The 20,198-nt window shown below is 42.0% G+C and overlaps 2 protein-coding genes across 3 annotated transcripts in view; one reads left to right on the forward strand and one right to left on the reverse strand.

Moving 5' to 3' along the window:
• Window positions 1–3,131: 3,131 nt before the first annotated feature.
• On the forward strand, window positions 3,132–13,560 carry ssr1 (signal sequence receptor, alpha). Of its 2 annotated transcripts, XM_030079482.1 has the most exons (10): window positions 3,132–3,298; window positions 5,900–6,033; window positions 6,279–6,375; window positions 6,958–7,061; window positions 8,419–8,577; window positions 8,894–8,970; window positions 9,172–9,250; window positions 9,700–9,793; window positions 10,182–10,196; window positions 11,578–13,560. In XM_030079482.1, the coding sequence occupies exons 1-10, from the start codon at window positions 3,229–3,231 to the stop codon at window positions 11,643–11,645; spliced, it is 897 nt and encodes a 298-aa protein (XP_029935342.1). In that variant the 5' UTR covers window positions 3,132–3,228; the 3' UTR covers window positions 11,646–13,560. The 2 variants fall into 2 exon arrangements, with proteins under 2 accessions (XP_029935342.1, XP_029935343.1); XM_030079483.1 differs by lacking the exon at window positions 10,182–10,196 and having other exon boundaries at window positions 3,134–3,298.
• Window positions 13,561–18,446: 4,886 nt separating this feature from the next.
• LOC115379179 (NLR family CARD domain-containing protein 3-like) overlaps window positions 18,447–20,198 on the reverse strand; it is a 30,933-nt gene continuing 29,181 nt past the window's right edge. Inside the window, exons 6-8 of the mRNA XM_030079900.1 lie at window positions 19,438–19,608; window positions 19,146–19,316; window positions 18,447–18,471 (exon numbers count right to left, since the gene is read on the reverse strand). Coding sequence (XP_029935760.1) covers window positions 18,447–18,471; window positions 19,146–19,316; window positions 19,438–19,608 — 367 coding nt within the window. The remainder of the gene's footprint in view (window positions 18,472–19,145; window positions 19,317–19,437; window positions 19,609–20,198) is intronic.

Below are 20,198 nucleotides of genomic sequence, written 5' to 3' on the forward strand. Positions count from 1 at the left end.
GGTGAGAAGGCTCCACCCACTTGTCTGCAGGTGTGCGCAGCCTGCAGCGCTGAGGACATGTAGGGCTGTCTATGCAACACTACTCTGCCTTATGAAATGACAATTTTGCATCTTGCTTGAGGGGTAAAAAAAGAAATTTGGATTTTATCTACCTGGGCAGGTCATAATTTACCTGGGCGGAGCCTATGTATGGGAAACACTAAGCATACGCCCTCTTTCTCAGAGGATGTTATAATGTTATGGAAGATGTCAACTACATACATGAGCTTAACATGCCTTCTGACATGCCAGTCATCATAAAGAAGTTGCACTACCGGCTGAGGGATAAATGGAGAACCGTGGCGTGTGATTTCCAGGAAAACCACAATCAAAGAGCTACATTTAAGGAGATGGTGGACTTCCTCGAAAGGCAATTGGAGATTGCAACAGATCCAGTATTTGGAGATATCAAAGACAGTCCAACAGTGAGCAAAGATGTGAGGAGGGTTATGTCACAACCTCATCCAAGAATTAAAGGAAGCATCTGTGACTGTTGCAGATTAAAAAAAAAAAAAAAAATGATAATGGAACTAACGAAAAGGGTGGTTTGCCTATGGTGAAAAGCTGCTTGTTCTGTGGAGGTGGACATGCTTTGGAAATGTGTCCACAGTTGGAAAAGAAAGTGGAGCTTGTTTTGGCTGTCTGTGTAAAGGACACATCAGAAGAGACTGCAGGATGTGACTTAGCTGCAACAGATGCAGTTTAAAGGACCCTAGAATGCAGCATATCCACCAAAGAAAGAGGGAAATTAACAAAGAGCAAGCGGAAAAGAAGGAAGCGGCTGAAGATAGTGCTGCAGCCTCCGTTCAGACGAGTGGTCTTACTGGGGCCGTTGAGGATAACTGAGAACTGTCAAGAAGGGCAATGCAACAGTACATACTGTATGTTTATGCATTTCTCGATCCAGGTAGCTCTGCATCATTTTGCACAGTTGGACTAATGACTAAGCTTAATCTTCAGGGAAGGAGCTCAAATATCCTGCTGAGAACTACAGGTCAAAGGAAGGTTGTTGAAACCAGGATTGTTTCAGGCTTAGAAGTTGCTGGACTGGACAGTGGTGAATTTTGTGATCTCCCGAGCATATACACTAAGGAAGATTTTTTTTTTTTTTTCATTTTTATTCAGTATCATGGAAACAATAGTTTAGAATCAATCACAAGTTTGTTACATTTGTTTCATTCCGTGATCAAAAAGGGGCAGGAAGAAGTAAGTCTTATATTACCAGCCCCTTTCTCAAAAAAAAATCAATCAATAAAATAAATGGATGGTCTGTCCATCAGTGATTTAACAGTCATTAAACAAGAGTAAGATAAAAACCATACCCAATATATGCCTGTGCACAAAGGAAATATTCTACACCAAAATGACATCAATCGATATAAAGCCACCAAATGCATTGATAATTTAAATTGAGTAATATAATGCATCTACAGATGTTTGTTTTATCAGTGGCTTGCAGCTCACCTGAAGTTTTAGAAATACAAATGCAGTGGAGCAAAATAAAATAAAATGAAAAAATACTATATATTACTATATATTTTATTTTATTTTACTAATTTATCTATTTGGCATGCCCAATGTCATAAGGGATGTTCAGATGAATAGAGGGCGGATTGTAACAGCTGCAAAAGATTTTTGGACCACTCTATAGGTGTACTTTTTGTGCTTTTATATGAAACTAAAAGTCTTTCTGGATCTTTCAACATGTCCAATAATGAAATCCTCAATTAATTTCTGTACAGAAAGAGATTCAGCTTTACACAGGCAAATATTCAGGCTTTTCCTGTCCCACATCACAGTACTTCTTTAGGAAATATGGGGGTTATTTTGTTCTACTGATCAGTTGCTTCACATTCTCCATCACATATTATATAACAATATTTAAAATGAAATATGAGGAGGAAAAACCTGCCCTACCTGTCCACAAAACGATCATAACAACAATCACAGATACTTTATAGAACATTCAAAAACATTAATTTTCTCTAATTATATTTATCTACTAATCTGTAAAATATTCACAATACAAAATAGGATTACAGACAGCAACCTTGTACTTGTACCCATAATCTGAGCGAATGTCTCCCTCTAGAGGATTTTTCTTGTATTTACCAAGTAAAGCTCCCATTCAGTTTCTCCATAGGCATTTTAGAAAAGTTTATCTTATGCTGTAACACCATTCCTACACAAAGCAAGTCAAAGTGCTTTGCAGAGGGACAGAAATGCATTAAGGAAAATAAAACACTGAGAAAATGTGACCAGTTTGACATCGAAACAAAACGAAAGCTGAAATTTTAAAAACAATAAAAGAAAAAGACAAAAAAAAAAAAAATTAAACACAATAAACGAACAATATACGAACTGACCATTAATATTGATTGTGCCTATTTATTTATTGTTGATCTAGTATTGTTTGATTATTTGTCTGCTGATTTCTTTTTTTCCCCTATTGTCAGAGGCCACTGTGTAGTCTCGTATGCTTTAACTGAGTGTATCGCTGTGTGCAGGCACCCACGCGGATGTATGTATGTATGTTTATGTATGTGTGGTCTTGGCGGATTGCTGAACTGAATTGCCCTTTGGGGATTAATAAAGTCATCTAATCTAATCTAATCTATAACACCATTCCTATACAAAGCAAGTCAAAGTGCTTTGCAGAGGGACAGAAATGCATTAAGGAAAATAAAACACTGAGAAAATGTGACCAGTTTGACTATTCCATATTTACACTTTTTTTTTTTTTTTTTTTTTTTTTTTTTTTTTTTTTACCTTGCTTTATTTATTTATTTAGGCTTATACCGGGACCTGAGTGCTAATTTTGTACCACTAGCATGTAAATGTGAGCTGGTATGACAATAAAGTTCCTTGAATCCTTGAATCGACGAAAGCTGAAATTTTAAAAACAATAAAAGAAAAAGCCAAAACAGTTTAAACACAATAAAATCAGAAGCAAAAGAAGACCCGCACTACTTTTTGTTTCACTGTCTTGACGCTTCACACACCTGTAAGCAATGTTGTCAACTTTATTCATGACTGGAAATAAAGATTTACAAAAAAAAAAAAAAAAAAAATCCAGGTCCGGTTTGACGCTTTCTTCTGCGCATGTGCAGAAGTACTTGTGACGGCAGCACCGCGCCGCGCGCACAGACCGAGCGACGCTGAATGAACGCAAACTGATTTCTGCGCAAAATGATGAAGTTTCTCCCCAAACTGCTGCTGCTGGTGCTGCTGGCCTTCCCGGCCACGATCCTGATGAAAGGTGAGGGGCCCCCGGGGCACGGAGCCGGGCACGGAGCCGGGCACGGAGCCGGACAGGCCGGGGGGGGGACGCGGCTAACGGCGCTAGCATGGCTCACGGTCCAAACAGGGGCAGGCCGTCCGCTCTCGCTGCGTGTGTGACATGTGCTAACAACCTGCACTGATCTCACTGCGCACAAATAACAAGAGGCTTTTCATATTTTCGTGGCATTTTGTAAACGTCTCACTCAGGTTTTTATTCTTTGTCGACGTTACGCTTCCGTTCCCAGTGACCGAGCGGCGGATAGACGCCTCTCTGCCGCCGTGCCTTTAGACTGACGTGTCCTTACCGTCCGCCTGTTAGCATCAGGCTAACCCAGCCGTGCTAGCTGTCACCGCGGAGACAACTTAAGAAGTCAACCTGCCCTCAGGGAGGTTTAATTCCTAATTTATATCAGTAATCAAGCGGTAAACGTTCACTTTGGTGACTTCACAGAAATCTGGCTAGCGGTCCGTACGGCTAATGGTGCGAGCCAGTTAGCTGCCGAGGCTCATGGGCTTTCTGCGCCCAGCGGCTGGGCTCAGGCTGGACTCTGTGCTCAGCCTGAGCCCCGTGGGTCACTTCGGCTCCTTTCATTTGTTTTATTTTATTTTATTTTATTCAATTTATAAAGGACAGTGTGCACTTTCATTAGCTATTCAAAGGAATAAAGAGATGAGTGCACCAGATTTAGCAAGAAAGCTAATTTCCATCTGTAGTTGATAAATAAATAAATAGCGCCCAGATGATAAATAGATGATAAAAAGCCAATACACCGATGCACACTGGTTTTATTGGCTTTTTATCATCTATTTATCATCTGGGCGCTATTTATTTATTTATCATCTGTTTATACTGTAAATACATTGTATACATCGATGCACACTGGTTTTATTGGTTTTTTGCACATTGTTTTTTTGCACATTGGTACTTAGATCCTTAGATCTCGAGGGTCATCTTTATTCTTTATTTTTGATTTACTTATTCTTTATTTTTGATTTACTTAATCTTGTACTCTGTGGATACTGCTGGAAACTGTGAATTTCCTTCGGGATGAATAAAGTATCTAACTAACTAACTAACTAACTAGTCCTTACAAATAACATTAATACAATCAACACAGTAAAACAAACATTAAAATAATCCACACAGTAAAACAAACATTAAAACGATTAACACAGTAAAACAAACATTAAAGCAAACAGACCTGCACCTATCACATACCAATACACACAACATAAACACTACAGGCAGGCCATACAAACATAAATAAACAACCTAACCATTCCTAATGTAAAGTGCAGTGTAAAAAATGCCAGTTATACCGTCATACCGTCATTCTAAACAAATCGTGTTATTCCCGTGGTTAAAATCAGCTCTTTAACAGGTTAAAAGAGAAATCTGGCCGCTGTTTGTGTGGAGGCGGTGGGATGTGGAGCAGACATGCTTATGACTGTGGTTGTGGCTCTTTGCATAAATGACCAGTGCATAATTTTGAACTTTAAAACAGATAATTGAACAGTGATTATTGGTGCGGTTGATTTAAATGCACAGATTTACAGCAGCAGGAGCAGAGTGGCTTCATCACAGATTAACACACTTACAAAGGTGTCAAGGGCCACTCGGCTTTTGGCAGCTGTTAATGTACTTGTGCAAAAATAAATCTGTGTCACATGGAATAATGTTAACAGATCCTCGATTAGCTTCCTTACACTAGCATTTTAAATAATAATGAATATTATCTATTGTTTCTTGCAGAGCGATGTCTATTCCTGTTCTGTCACTGAAGTTGTGAATATGAATATTAATTTTCATATGAAAATGATTTGCCAAAACATATTTGAAGCTTTATTTAAAATATGAAATAAAGCAGGACATCTTAAACTTAAAACACGTGAACCTCTCTCAAACGTGGACCCGCCGTCTGCCAGTCTCTCTTTCCCAGTCAGTCGCTGACAGAATAATTTCTCCCCCACCTCAGTGTGGTTACTTACTAAATAAATGAGAACTTACAGGACTTTCTCCTGCATTGTTTACATATGTGCACAGTGGAGGACGTTCTTTGCCTGTTTGGAAACATGAGACACTCTGAAAAGTTGAGGTCTCTGTTTGGTAAGCTTTTCATTCATTGGAAGCACAACAAGAAAGGGCAAAGCCGAGGGAAATTGGCCGCAGATGGAAATGGCAGAAATATCAGGTAAACAGAAAGGAAAGTCGGCCTAACAATTTCCTTTTCTTCTTCTTTTTTTTTTTTTTTTTTTGACTTGGCCAAGGTATTCAGGGAACTATTAATGGCTTTTACTGGCACTGGGAACTACAATCTGCCTCTTCTTCAGTAGTGAGGGTTGAAATGATCGGTGGCAGTTCTTAGGCAAAAAAAGAAGAGATTGTTCCAGCTTTTGCAGGGATTTGAGCTGGCAAAACCATAAAGAAACAAACTCTGAGATTTATCGTTTGCTGCAGCTCGTCCTCCCTCGTCTTTCCTCTCCCACTGAACACGGTCTGGTAATGGAGAGACACCACAAAAATGATTTTTATAAAAGCATACATTCTAAAAAATATGCTCTTTTCCTGCTTACTTAGCACCAGTAGTGGCTGCTCAGGATCCCACTGAGGATGAAGAGGCCGAGGCCGTGGATGAAGATGTGGTGGATGACGTGACAGCTGAGGACGAGGATGACGAGGCGGAAGTGGAAGACGATGAAAATGCAGAACTGGTGAGTGATTACATCAGGCTGAGAAATGAACACAAGACAGTTTATCCACTGGTGGTTATTGTCATCGTCTCTGTCTCTGTTGATTAGTTCATTTAATTAATCAATAATTTATTCTATAAAGGATCAAAATAATAATGTCAAATACTTTATGGGTGTTAGATTTAACCCTGGAGTCTTAGTTGCGACTGAAATAAAACTTTTCTTTTTATCTCCCTTGTCAAATCTGTGTGTGTTTGTGCATCCAGACAGAAGAAAAAGACGATGAAGAGGAAGAAGCGCTGGCCGGCGAGGTGAAGGCTTCTCCCAACGCCGACACCACCATCCTCTTCGTCAAAGGAGAAGGTAACAGTAAGCTGCTGCCTGCCACCACCTGAACGCTTGGGTTTTATGTCTCGGGTTATTTAGTGGCTCTACCAGCCACCACACTAGGGAACCCATGATTTTGAGGTCCTGACACTTGAATTTAATTGGAAATGTTTGGTTAATTTCAAAATGTACAAGTTATTGCAACCTTTGAGACACCAGAGGCAGTTTGGATGTTCAGACAAAGTTGCAGCTGAACATCCTTTATTTTAAAACATATAATTTATTGGCTCATTTGTCGGGCACACAGCTGAATGAGCTGTACTTGTGTCAGCGTCAGTCACTTGATCACCAATCAGGATCACAGCTGGATCCAACAGTTTGGTGCATTGGCTGTAAAAATGTTGAGTTTACAAAAGTAATGCTTATAAACTTTTAAAACTACCTTTGGAGATGGTTCAGGTGAATTTCCTTTCTTCAATGTGGAGCACTTTGGGTGTCAAGATAAAGCGCTATATGAATATAATCTGTTGTAGTTATTAATTTTTCTCTTCATCATGATCATGAAATAAATTCTGAGGAAAATCCTGAATGCATGTTGTGGTTTGTCGCTGCGTCCAGACTTCCCTGCCAACAACATTGTCAAGTTCCTGCTGGGCTTCACCAACAAGGGATCGGAGAACTTCGTGGTCGAGTCTCTGGACGCGTCTTTCCGTTACCCACAGGTACACACACACACACACACACTCTCCTGCTGCTTTCTAGCTTCACCATCTTCTCCACTCTTCTGAGGGGGTTTTGCTTGGACAAATGACTCTAAATGGAAAAGTGGACCCGGTAGGTCATTACAGCCGCAGTTTCAATAGAATGCCATTTATTAGTGTGGGGAAAATATCTCTTTTTGCATCAAAGCATCAGAATAGGCCTGTGTTTTTTTCTCTCTCACACCAGTAATTAAATACCCAATGAAATGGACTCTTATTTGGCTGTCTGGGAGGGAAACATACTTTTATTTTGAAGGGATGAAGTGGGTGAGAGAGGATGTTTAATGATTTGTGAGGGTTTTATTGGTTGAAATTTCAATTTCCAGCCACTAGAACAGGATGATGTCACTCTGTTTTATAGGAAGTAGAGGTCATGTGAGGTCAGTTCATGGAGCCTTTAAGAGTTTTGTTTTTTCCTACGTTTCTTTTATCTTCATCTTTTCATCTTTAGTGTTAATATTTTTTGTCACGAACAGTGTTTTTATTTGCAACTTCAATTTTAACTCTACTGTTGTATCATCATCATCAGCCTTTTTTTAAATTCTACATCCGAGCTATTAGCTGAGCTACAACCTACAAACAAAGTGTAGGTTTGTTTTTGACCAGGCAGCAGTTATCAGATATGAAATGGAAAGGCAATGGAAGAGATCGCAGATTGTTGTTGTTGTTGTTTTTGTCCTGTGTGTCATTTCATGGGCTCTACAGCCAAGAACACACAAGATGAATTCAACCCAGTGTTAACTTTGTTTTATTGTGGCTTACAAATTCCCAGCATGATGTTGGAACATAAAGTTGGTGGTTTAGGCTCCAGTCTGCACGCACACACCATTTTCCAACAGGCCACAAGAACACATGTGGACTGCAGGCTTTGGGGCCCAAACTGCATGGGATTAGCAGAAGGTGGGCGTGTCTGCAAAGGGGAGAGAACCCATTTTCATTCACACAGCTGGAGGTCAGAGGTCAAGGGACCCCGCTCCAGTTTTTCCCTCAACAAAATTAAACTTTGGAGCGATATTTAGCCGCCTCGTTGACAACTTTGCATGACGTCCTTGGTACCAATGGGTTCATTCGGTCGTCTAGTTTCATCTGATATCAGGATCTTTACTTTGAACCAATTCTGAATTTAAAAAAACGTGATACTCCCACCCCTACCAGCATGTCAGAGAGGCAGCATGTGCTGGGCTGAATGTGTAGTCTGGACTCTCTCTTGGCCAAAACATGGAAAGGATCTGTCACTGGACGTCGATGTGGCGTGGAAACCGTCCTGACAGAGGAAGAGATCCTGGTTTAACACGACTCTGTTTGCTCGTCTCGTCAGGACTTCCAGTTCTACATCCAGAACTTCACGGCTCTGCAGCTCGGCACGGTGGTGCCCCCCGGCAGGCAGGCCACCTTCGAGTACTCCTTCATCCCCGCCGAGCCCATGGGAGGACGGCCCTTCGGTCTGGTCATCAACCTCAACTACAAAGACAGCAACGTAAGGAGCCTTTTCAACATCTCACTTTTCAGTAGCTGTCTTTCTGAATTGGGCCGCCGGGGCTTAAACTGAAATCTGTACCTCAGCAGATTTTTAAAGAATTTTTTATCAGCATGGAAGATAAGAGGGAGAAAAGTCCTCTGCTTAATCAAGTAGGAAAGTTACCTGGATCTCTGTTTTTCTCCTTATCTCCTCTTCTTTCTGCCCTTTCTCCCTGCACTTTGCATTTCTTTTCTCTCCTTCCCTTGTTTCCCTTCCTCTTCTCTCTCTCCACTCTTTTCTCCCTCTTCCTCACTTTGCTCTTTTCTCTCTGCAGGGAAATGTTTTCCAGGATGCCGTGTTCAACCAGACGGTCACCATCACGGAGAAGGAGGACGGCCTGGACGGAGAGACGTGCGTTTTTGCTCATTATGTTGCTTTTTAAAATGCATCCTGATTGTTTGCTTGTTTGTATCTGCGTCAGGATGCATCTTGTTTGTTTATTCTTTTAATATCTTTATCCCCCATTCCTCATTTTTATTCCTACCTCTGCTCTCCTTTTGAAATTTGCTCTGTCCCGTCTTTCTCCTCCTCCTTCTTCTTCTTCTGTCCCAGGATCTTCATGTACGTCTTCCTGTCAGGCCTCGGGCTGCTGGTCATCGTGGGCCTTCACCAGCTGCTGGAGTCCAGAAAGGTAACAGCAAACTGAAAAAATACAAATCAGTGCAACACTATTGGCTACCCAGAAATCCATAACCCTCCTTGATGCTTTGATCCCAGGGATCATGGATATTTGAGAAGTTTATTCCAGACGGGGGAATTTCAGGGAATTTAATAGGGTTTTGGAACAAGTCATGGAATATCAGTTTTAGTCTGTCGATTCAAAAACAAAAACAGCAACTAGTTATTCACTAATTGTAATGTTTATTTCAGAATAAAAACCAACCGTGAAAAAAAAAAACTCTTATTGTGAAGTAGGTTTAAAATTCAGGGAAAGTGGGGGAATTTTATTTTTGACACGGTGTGGGAACGCAGGGTGAAGTGAAGAAGCAAACCTGCCTTTTCCCCTGTCTTTTTTTTTTTTTTTTTTGATTGTGTTCTTCCCGTGTAGTCAACTCAAAACATGTGTGTGTGTGTTCACAGAGGAGGCGTCCAGCTCCCAAGGTGGAAATGGGAACTTCCAGCCACAACGACGTGGACATGAGCTGGATCCCCCAGGAAACACTCAACCAAATCAGTATGTGCACCGTCTCATGCTCCCTACATCCTACATCCTATATCCTACATCCTATATCCTACCTCCTACCACCTCCACACTAGACAGGCATCCTGAAAGAGAAAAACAAACAGCCAGACCAGTGTGTGTAGTAGCTGCTGTTCCTTTATTCCCTACAAACCACATTATAGAAGCTCTTTTGAGACCTTCATCCTGCTGCCTGGCCTGCAGATGTAAAGTGTTGGATGGTTCTGGGACCTGGGAGCCTCTGCAGGCTTTCTGGATGGACCTTCTCACTGGGTTCCTGTGCATGGGGCCTCACTCACTCTCTCTCTCTCTCTCTCTCTTTGTCCTTGTGTTTCTCTCCCTCTCCGCCTTCCTTCGCTGCCGTGTTTTCTTGCGTCTTCAGTGCAGAGTCGTCGAGGTGAGGTTTCCCTGCTGCTGTGTGTCGTGTGGTAGAAACGTAGCGCTCGGCTGGAGTCGCTTCTCTTCACGCTCACTCGATTCTAAAGTCAGGCCGCCGCCGCCTTCAGCGTTCAGTCTCAGATTTCTGCATCAGAAATGTTTCCCGGATGTAAAATTTTGCATCAAATTCACACTCTTTCCAGTACCGACGCTCTGATCATTTGATAAGATTCTTTGTAAGCATCATAGCTGAAACCTGGATTGATATGTGGCCAGTATTTGTTGTGTGAGCTGACTGAAGTGAGGCGACTCCAGCGCTGCGGTTGGTCGTAGTGTGACGTGAGGTGCTGTGCTCTCCTGTGTGTTGACCTGAACTCTGCTCAGAAGCTTTTTCTTCTGCATGAAACATTTTCAGCGGCTAAAGCTTTCTCTCTGTCTCTGGGCTCTTCACCCTCCCTGCTGCAGGCAGCCGCCTCACCTCATTATTTCTGAGGCTGGAGGTCACAGGGACTGTCTTCTGCTCAGATTTAACAGATTTGGAAATGACACCTGTTGAATATTTGTGTGCATTTGTGTTAACACCTCCTCCCAGAATTGATTGGGCAGATGAATTTCCCTGAATGTGTTTTGGGTGTGGCCTAAACATACATCACATTTTCATAAACCATCAGGATTAAATCATTTTTAAAAGTAAAAAGAGTCTTTTATTGAAATAGATGTAAAAAAAATAAAGCCAGGATTTGCTGGGTGTTGCGATTATGGATTCTGTTCAGAAAACTCCAAAAAAACAGAACAAGAACCTGTTATGATCTCTGCAGGTTTGTGACTATGAATAATCTGTGTGAATTTCTCCATAATAAGTTATTTCTATTTGTAATGGAAAGCTCTAGCTGCTGTCGATGGTTCCCAAAGTTTAGTTTTTCCAGTTTCTACAAGTTAAGAAGGTTTGACTTCAAAGTAGCGATGCAGAACGTGTCTCCATCTGTCTCACGTGGAGGCCGGCAGCCGTGTGGCTTCCCACGAGTGTCACTTTCACTCAGCAGGAGTCTGAGTCTGCCAGGGCAACATGAATATCACCTGGAGAGACATTTGTAGTGATTAATGGCTTAAAGTTTCCAAATATATTCATGTCTGTAATTTTAGTTGTAATTTGTTCCGTCCTCCTGTCCTGGAAAGACGAGGCAGTGCTGAGATCACACAGAACAATGTCAGTGAATTTTCTGCAAATTTATTTTAAAAAACATCTACATGATGTGCAAATTGGGCTTAAGATCTGATGAACACCACAGATTTGGAGTTGACCACTTCAGGTGTGCAGAAGTGTCACTTCCTGTAGCTTTATTTTGATAGAGCTCTTCCTGTAAGTGGACTGAGTGTTTTCTCTCGGTCTTGTCCTGCAGACAAAGCCTCTCCCAGACGATCTCCCCGCAAGAGGAACCAGAAACGCTCCGCTGGCTCCGACGAGTGACGGGCCAGCCGGCCAGCGCCTGGCACCGGACGCGGCACGACCGAACCCACCGCGCCAAACTTTACCCGCCCGTCTCCGCACGAGGAGGGCCGGGAGCGCCGAGGCGAGCGCACCCCGCCCTTTCTGCAGAGAGACTTCACACAGTGCCAACCGCAGCAAGGCTGGCTCTCCACTTTTCAGCTTACGAACTGTTGAACACGACTACACACACACACACACACACACACACACACATAAAACACGGTCCCGTTTGTTTGATGATTACTGTTTTTCTGACGCTTGAGGGAGAGGAGCGCAAAGGGGGGCGATGCTTTCATTCACCGGGAGAAGTGTCAGCTTTGGGAGGGTTTGCTGGGTTTGCTGGGTTAGGAGGGGCGGGCGGGGCCGAGAGGGGGACTGGCAGCAGCGGGACGGTTGTTAATTTTCCTGAATGATGACGTTTTGTCTGTGGCGGCCTTAGGAAGAAAACCTGTGACATGATCATTTTGAGACAGAAGTGATTGTTGTTCCCCCTGCGGTGCGTCATGAAGCCATGAGAACTGTAACACACCTGCTCTCTCTTTTCTTTTTCTCTTCTTTCTCTCTCTCTCTGTCCACGTTTTGCTCGCTCGGGTTCCTCCTGCACATTTTGGGCTGCGGTCAGATTTGCGTCCCCTTCCTCACAGCTCTTCCGTCCCTCCCTTCCCTTCTGCGTCTTTGCTGATTTTCCCCCCCAGATCTTCAGGATTAAGAGACAAAACACTTCACAGACCTGCGGAGTGAAGCCACATAAAAGAGGACGATCTGACGGGAGTGAATCTTTGTCGTGAGCCTGCCCTCCAACCCGCACGACCTAAAACTCTCCTCCTGCTGCTGAACTCCTTCATATGTTCCCTTCTCGTGGACTCTCAGCCTCTCTGACAGGCGACAGGTTTTAACAGTGAAAATGACAAACAGAACAGAAATGCCATGGGATTACTGTGAATACTGAATAAAGTTTTGGTTTGGCTTTTCAGTCTGAAGTGCACTGTACCGCTCAGCCAGGCTGAACAACGCCCTCCTCCTCCCCGGCCCTCAGTGTGTGTGTGTGTGTGTGTGTGTGTGTGTGTGCGTGTGTGCGCCCGCGCGCCTGTTTTCTACCTTTTCGTTTCTAATCTTGTAAATTTGTCCTCTCTGCATCGTTTTCCTCCGCTTGGCTCCTCGAGGAGCTCAGATCAGATTTACAAAATATTGAATTCATTTTTTTGTTGGTTTGTTTTTCTTTCGTTTAACTGGCCGAAGCACTGGTGTACATACTGGCTGATGGACGCTGACGTTAAAATTTACGAGTTAATTTATTCCTGAGGAACAAGACGGGGCTCACATGGGGTTGGGGCAGGGTTTTTGAAACTGTAGTTCATTTGTGTTACCACTAGGGGGCATCACTGATTTCCTTTTCCACGGTGAGGATCACTGACTTAGAGTTGTTTTACTGCTAAGCCATAGAGAGGCTGTGTGTCTGAGGTTGGACTGGTGCTGTGAGCCGGCAGCCCGGCCAGCAGAGCTCCTGCGGTGTTGATGTGGACCGCCGCCGCCGCCACCGCTCCGTGTCCCTGCAGCTCCTCTGAACTGCGGCGCTGCTCTTTCAGAAGACACGTCTCCACGATGGAGCAGAACGCCGGGGAGATCTCGCTCCAGACTTCTGTCCACGGCTCTCGCAGGTTTCTGTCCAGGACTCGTCATACCACTAGTGAACCTACAGCAACCTACAGAGAGAGAGTGTGTGTGTGTGTGTGTGTGTGGATCTCCGCCTGCAGACCCACAGAGAGCCAGGCTAACCGCTTCCTTGTGTTTTTCTAAATCAGTGTTGGGGCTGTCAGATTCATAGATACGAGCTTCTACTTTTATTTGCTTTTAAATGTGCAGGAAAAAAAATAAACTTTGATGATTTGCTGTAGACGCTTTCCAGAGTGTGTTTTGTTTTTGTCTCCCTGTGTTTGCGCAAAATTTTTACAAATGTTGAAATGTCACTTCACAGGAGAACGATGCAAATGTGGGCGAGAAATGAAGACATGCCGCTGCTGTTAGAGGCTGATCTTCAGAAAAACACCTTTATTGATTCAGAAAAAAAAAAAAAATTAGATGATCAGGGTTTCAGAGTCCACAAGAAAACAAACAGTTTCTGAGGGAGAAAATATTTGATCAATTTTGGGGTAATATATATTTGGCATGATTCCATTTTCTGCCTTCAAAGAAGTTTTTCCAGAATGAATTCATTCCCAGTGAGCTTGAAAAATCCAACCTCTAAGAACTGTTTGTTTTCATTCTTTATCAAAACATTTACAAATTTTGAATAAATGTTTAATAAGCAGATAACTTGTATTCAATCAGTCAGTATTTGCAAATCAACACTTTAGATTTAGACAGCAGAGTTATGACAGAACATTTTCAGTAGACTCTGGTTAAGGCATTTCAACAAGAACAGATTTAGCTTTCATTGCCAGTATAACTTCCAAAAATGTCTAATATACAGTTTGATGCATGCTAAATATTCTCAGATTAGGAATGAACCGCGGAGACGAGTTACTCATTTAAACAGAAATCAGTCGACCGTCTCGCTTCATCCTGCTGGCTGTCAGGAAACAAAACAGAAACATCCAGTCATTTATTTGGTTTTAGTGAACTCTGTCTTGTTGGTTTCATGTTTCCTGATCAGCTGGACCCTGAATGTTTGGTTACACCTTTAAAAAAAAAAAAAAAATTATGTGTGTAATGCAGGCATGGCACTACACTGGAGCTAGGGGGCGCTATAACCCCGTCTCAAGTCGGCCCGTTTAATCCCCCTGAAGCATTTTAGTAATTTATTCTATTTTGAAACAAAGGAATATGTAAACATTAATAATCAGCGTGCCATGCATGGACCTCTCTGTGGAACAAATAATCTGCCAGATTTAATCCCTCAGGCAACAAGCAGAGCAAGTTTAAAAAGGCAGCTAAAGACTCTAATATTGGGTACAAGCCAGCAAACTATTTATTTGTTTTGTTTTTTTTTTGTAACATAACCATCCAACAAATATGGTTATAGAAGCAGCTGTGTACAGATGTGTGTGTGTGTGTGTGTGTGTGTGTCAGCGTGGGGTTGTGCGTAATCTGGGTTTTATGTGCATGTAGAGAGGATTGCTTTAAATGTGACATGGTTACTGAAGTGCGTTTGGTTTTGTAATGTCTCCATGTCTTAATTAGGGTGGAAACGGTGTGTGTGTGTGTGTGTGTGTGTGTGTGTGTGTGTGTGTCCATAACATTAGAACCAACACACAGCAGGACGCGTGGATATCGCAGTTGCCTGTGAGATATTTTGGGTGCAGTTGAAATAAAATGAGTAACATGAACATGATGGACATTAAAAGACATTTTTGGCGCCACCTTGTGGTCGCTTGTATTTGGCTTTGTTGAATATTCTTTGGCCAAATTCAATCAAAAACTATATTTATATCAAATGTGCTGGTGCCTGAATCTGTTTTTATTTTGGGGAAAAAAAAAAAAAAAAAAACGAGAAACTCCTTACAAAGTCACTCTGAAGGCGTGAAACCCTGACGCTGTGTCTGCTGTAATGTGATGATGATGATGATGCACACTGAGATAAACATCTACCTGCATGGTGACACATCTCTGCTGAGTTTATTAGTTTCTGGTCACAGGAGAGGCCAAGGTTCAGGAGCAGTAGCTGAAGGCAGAGACGTGAGAGAGAAACCACAGCGCTGCTCTCACCGCCGAGCCGCACCTGAACGCCCCGGCGAGCAGGTAACAACGTGTGTTTCACTTCATAGTTGTCGGGCAGATGTTTGAAACATGTTAATATATAAAACGTTAATTTTCCGTGATCCGCTCCAGTGGGATTTAGATTTGTTGGTAACGGATTTCCTCGTCTGTCCCGGCCGCTCGTTAAGCAGCTTCAACGCTCCAGAGTTGTGTGAAATCTGTCCGACTGATCAGGCGATCAGAAACCTTTAGTGTGAGATTTTTCACATGAAACAAACACAACACGTGGACAATCACAGCTGTTTCCTGAGACAAAGGGTCCGTGCAAAATGTAAATTCTTGCAATTCATGGGGCGTCCCAGACTCTGGAAATTCATCAGCGACATGCTCATCATGTCAAAATCGGGCTGAATTCGTGTAGTCTGAACGGGCATCCAGAAAGAGCAAAGCAGGGAACAGTTTGCTGGACTTAACTGGAGTTTAAAGTCTCAGTTTAGAGTAAAAACTAAACTGAAGGTTAAACGGAATCCTGCATTTGAAAGTTTTTAAGCTTGGTGCAACGGAATTTAATGTTAAAACGGTTTAATGTAGTTAAAAAAAAAAAAAGAATGCAACCCACTCTTAAACTTGAGGTTGTATTTTTGAAATGCTCCCCCAAGCAGCATTTTTTTCACACTGTCAGCAGACACATATTCACTTCTTTAATCTCTTTTAATTTAATTATCCCTGATCTTAGAATAAAACCTTCTTGAGAGCTCACAAGTGAAGTTTACCATCTGTGAGCTTTAATCATGCATCTGTAGAATATTTACTCCATTTGAAGTTAGGAAGTAGACTTCCTGGTTAGTGTTGTAATATTTCATACGATGATGACCTTTGGCTCTGGAAGTAAAAATCCTGTTCATTTTCCCAAAGTCAGAGTTGGACGTACATGAAACTCTCCCGGTGGAATCGTCAGTACGAAGGGCCAACCTGTGATATCTGGGGGCCCCATAGCAAAAAAAACACTGGTGTGTGTCACTATTTCAACAACAGATAATCATAAAGAGCCAACCAGGAAAGAGGAAGGGCCTTAAACTGCATTACCAATCTAGATGAAACTTTCTCCCAAGACGGACAAAACATGACTCCATCCACTGGGACCGATAATTAAAATATCAGACAACTTGGGAGAATGCATAGCTGCCAAAGAAAAGTTTCAATCAATAGATATAGTCAAACAAAAAACAGCCAATCAGGAGGACAGTAGACGTTTCAGTGACATCAGCGGTCAGTAGGATTGATCTCCTAATCAGACAAGCTATCGATTATCTTAGTTCAATTCTGTTAATGATGTTTTTGACAATGTGGAGATTTTCCATACATGAACATTTTAAGATCAAGGATATTAAGAGTGCCTGAGCCTCAACAGCTGATTATTTTACTGCCAGCAGAACCACACTAGAACCAGGAGACCACAACCCAAACCCAGGGTGGAGAGGCTCAATGAATGTGTTGTTGAAGGTGTGGAGGAGTGTCAGTCTGTTAGAAGAGATGCTGTAGAAGGACAGAGTTCCAGCAGAGCAGTCCAGATACACTGCTACTCTGTTAGATCCACGGGGACGGACAGAGATGCTGGTGGACTCACTGTTGTGAACAGCTGTGTAGTTCTCATCACAGCACCACAGACTCCAGGAGTGATCATTGAGTCCAAACTTACCTCTTCTGGTTCCTCTGCAAGTCACAGCTATATCAACCTCTCCTCTCCACTGGACCTCCCAGTAACATCGCCAAGTCAGAGCTTCTCTACACAGAACCTGAGTCTCCAGGTCAAATCTGTCTGGGTGATCAGGATACGACTGCTCCTCTTCCACTCTCATCACCTTCCTGTTGTCCTCAGACAGACAGAGTTCTCTGTTTGCTGTGTTTGGATCCAGTGTAAGTATATAGGCATCTGATGAGAAGACACACAACAGACGTCAGAAATCATTATTTACTGAGACCCAGTTAATCAGCTGTCAGTATGACGGTCAGTAGGGATTTCAGCGTGTTCACTGACTGCAGTGAACACACTGAGCTCACGGCTCAGAACATTTCAAGTGTCAAGTCTCTTCTCTGCACACACACTGCATATTTCATTCAACATGCATTAGAATCAGAAAATGTGTGTTGAGCTTTGTTGTCAAGGAACAATCGACACTCTATGTGAGTAATGTGTTTTGATACTGAATAAAAATAGCTCAAAATAAAAAAAAAGTAGCAGATATATGCAACATGTTCATATTGTGTCAGTACTCACATTCTCTGAGGTTGTTATCTGGGATCAAGATTTTTTTATCGTTTGTCCTGTGGAGATGAACAGATCATCATCATCATCATCATCATCTGCAGGTCACCTCAAACACCAGCTAACAACACACCTCCAGCTGATCTGTTGTGTTTCTCAAAAATTTCATTGTCTGTCTGGTTGCTCATCCCAACCTTAAGTTCCACGGAAAGAGCTGTGCCAATGATCAATTTTTTTTTTCTCACCTGAGATGATGTTGGTTAGTGGAAAACATTGTTTCAAGAAATGATAAGAATGCCTTGTCCATTAGATAATTTCCACTCAGGTCCAGCTCTGTCAAATGGGAGAGGCTGAACTTCAGAGAAGCACAGTAACTCCTTGACAAGCTGCAAGACCTCAATCTGAAGAGAGAAAAAGAGCATGCATTTATGGGACATTATACCTAAAAATCCTGTTAAAAATGATAGTGTCTCAGTGTTTTCCCTGGGCAAACTTGTGTATAACTTTCAATTAGTAAAGTTACAGAGAAGAAAGTTACCATAAAAGCTTTTGGGAAACTAGCATCAACAAATCCAGAGGAGGTGATGGTTAGCCTGCTGCTAACTTACTCTAATCAGATGTTTTTTATACTCTCTCCCTGTACCCAAACTTATTGTTGAAACTCTTCTAATATTTTACAGTAAATAGGAACCTCCAGTTGTACAATATGCAGTAGATAATGCAGATATATGAATTTTAATGTTAGGATAGGCCATAAAGAAAGCCTCCCACAGATGTAAAGCTAAACAGGTTCAGGGACCAAATGACTTTCCATAACCTCACAATATGTAGAGCTGAGCTGAACTGAACAGAGAGCGGCACAGCAGAACACTGCAAAAACTCAAAATCTTACCAAGAATATTTGTCTTATTTCAAGTCAAAATATCACATTACACTTAAAATAAGACATGATCACCTCAGAAGTAACTTGTTTTTAGACAATTTTCACTTGTTTGAAGTGAAAATTTGCTTGAAACAAGTGAAATTTGGTTGTTTCATTGGCAAAATTTGACAGTGGAAAAAGTGAAAATTCACTTGTAACAGGTGAAAATGAGCTTGAAACAAGTGAAATTGTCTAAAAACAAGTTATTTCTTAGGTGATCATGTCTTATTTTAAGTGTAATGAGATATTTTGACTAGAAATAAGACATTCTGACTTGAAATAAGACAAATAATCTTGGCAAGATTTTGAGTTTTTGTAGTGAAAACACTGGCCATTTGATTAGAACAAATAAGTAGAGCTGGTTGTTCCTGCCCCAGTATTTGGGATATGCTGGTCTCGTGAGAGGAACTGACCGTTGATACAGTATGTTTGACATTAATACTGCTGTTACATAGATGTCAAACATTATTGAAATATTTACATAATATTTATAACAAATGTATGTCATCACAGGACTAAATAGTTATGTCTGACCTCAGAGTCTCTGTATCAGCTGTCTGCATCAGCAACAGTACAACACAGTACATGAACTGACCTCAGGATCTTCAGCCTACAGTTTGGACTCTCCAGTCCAGCAGACAGCAGCTTCACTCCTGAATCCTGCAGCTTGTTGTTGCTCAGGTCCAGCTCTGTCAGATGGGGGTTGGACTTCAGAGCCGAGGCCAGAGAAGCACAGCTGCTCTCTGTCAGTTCACAGCTGTCAAGTCTGTAAGAAGCAGAAAGTCAATCACACAGGATTTATGAAAAACTGGTGCATTATTTTAAATCACATGATCTTCCAGAGAAGATATGCATCAGCAACAGTACAACACAGTGCATGAACTGACCTCAGAGTCTCCAGTCTGCAGTTTGGACTCTCCAGTCCAGAAGACAACAGCTTCACTCCTGAATCCTGCACATTGTTCTTACTCAGGTCCAGCTCTGTCAGATGGGGGTTGGACTTGAGAGCTGAGGCCACGACTTCACAGTGAGTTTCTGACAGTCCACAGTCAGACAGTCTGCAATTACAGATTTAATAAAACAATTATTAGCAGAGGTGGAGCATACCAGTCACTACAGTGTAATGATGATTATAATGAAAATGTTCACAAAAGTATTCACTATATGCAGAACCCAAGAAGGAAAACTTTTATGTATACTCAAAATGACAAATATTAATTGAAAAAAAAAAAAAAAAACAACAAAAAAACACTACTTTATCATATGCAGTGAAATTTCCATTTTCACCAACTGAGAAAAAAGTGTCACTGGCAGCTCATGGAGGATCACTAGGGGGCGTCCCCTACTTGAGTGTCAGTTGTGTCAGGTGTATGCACAGAATTGTGTATGTGCAACTGTGTGCACCTCTGCTGTGCAGTTTTCAGCAACTTAGTTTGCGGCGAAAAACAGATTAAGACAGAAAGAAATTTCCGATTCCTGCATTGCCAAAGACAGCTTACACAGTCAAGTTAGATATGTTTCAATTTACAGTACATTTCTGATTACTGGTCATCTTGCATGTTGTGGGTACAACCATATGGGCCTCATGCTCGCATGTGCAAGTGGGTGGGAGCAACATGGTGGTGGGACTGAAGTTCAGCTGGAAGTA

Source organism: Myripristis murdjan, chromosome 20 (genome assembly GCF_902150065.1).
Source record: "Myripristis murdjan chromosome 20, fMyrMur1.1, whole genome shotgun sequence".
Taxonomy (NCBI): domain Eukaryota; kingdom Metazoa; phylum Chordata; class Actinopteri; order Holocentriformes; family Holocentridae; genus Myripristis; species Myripristis murdjan.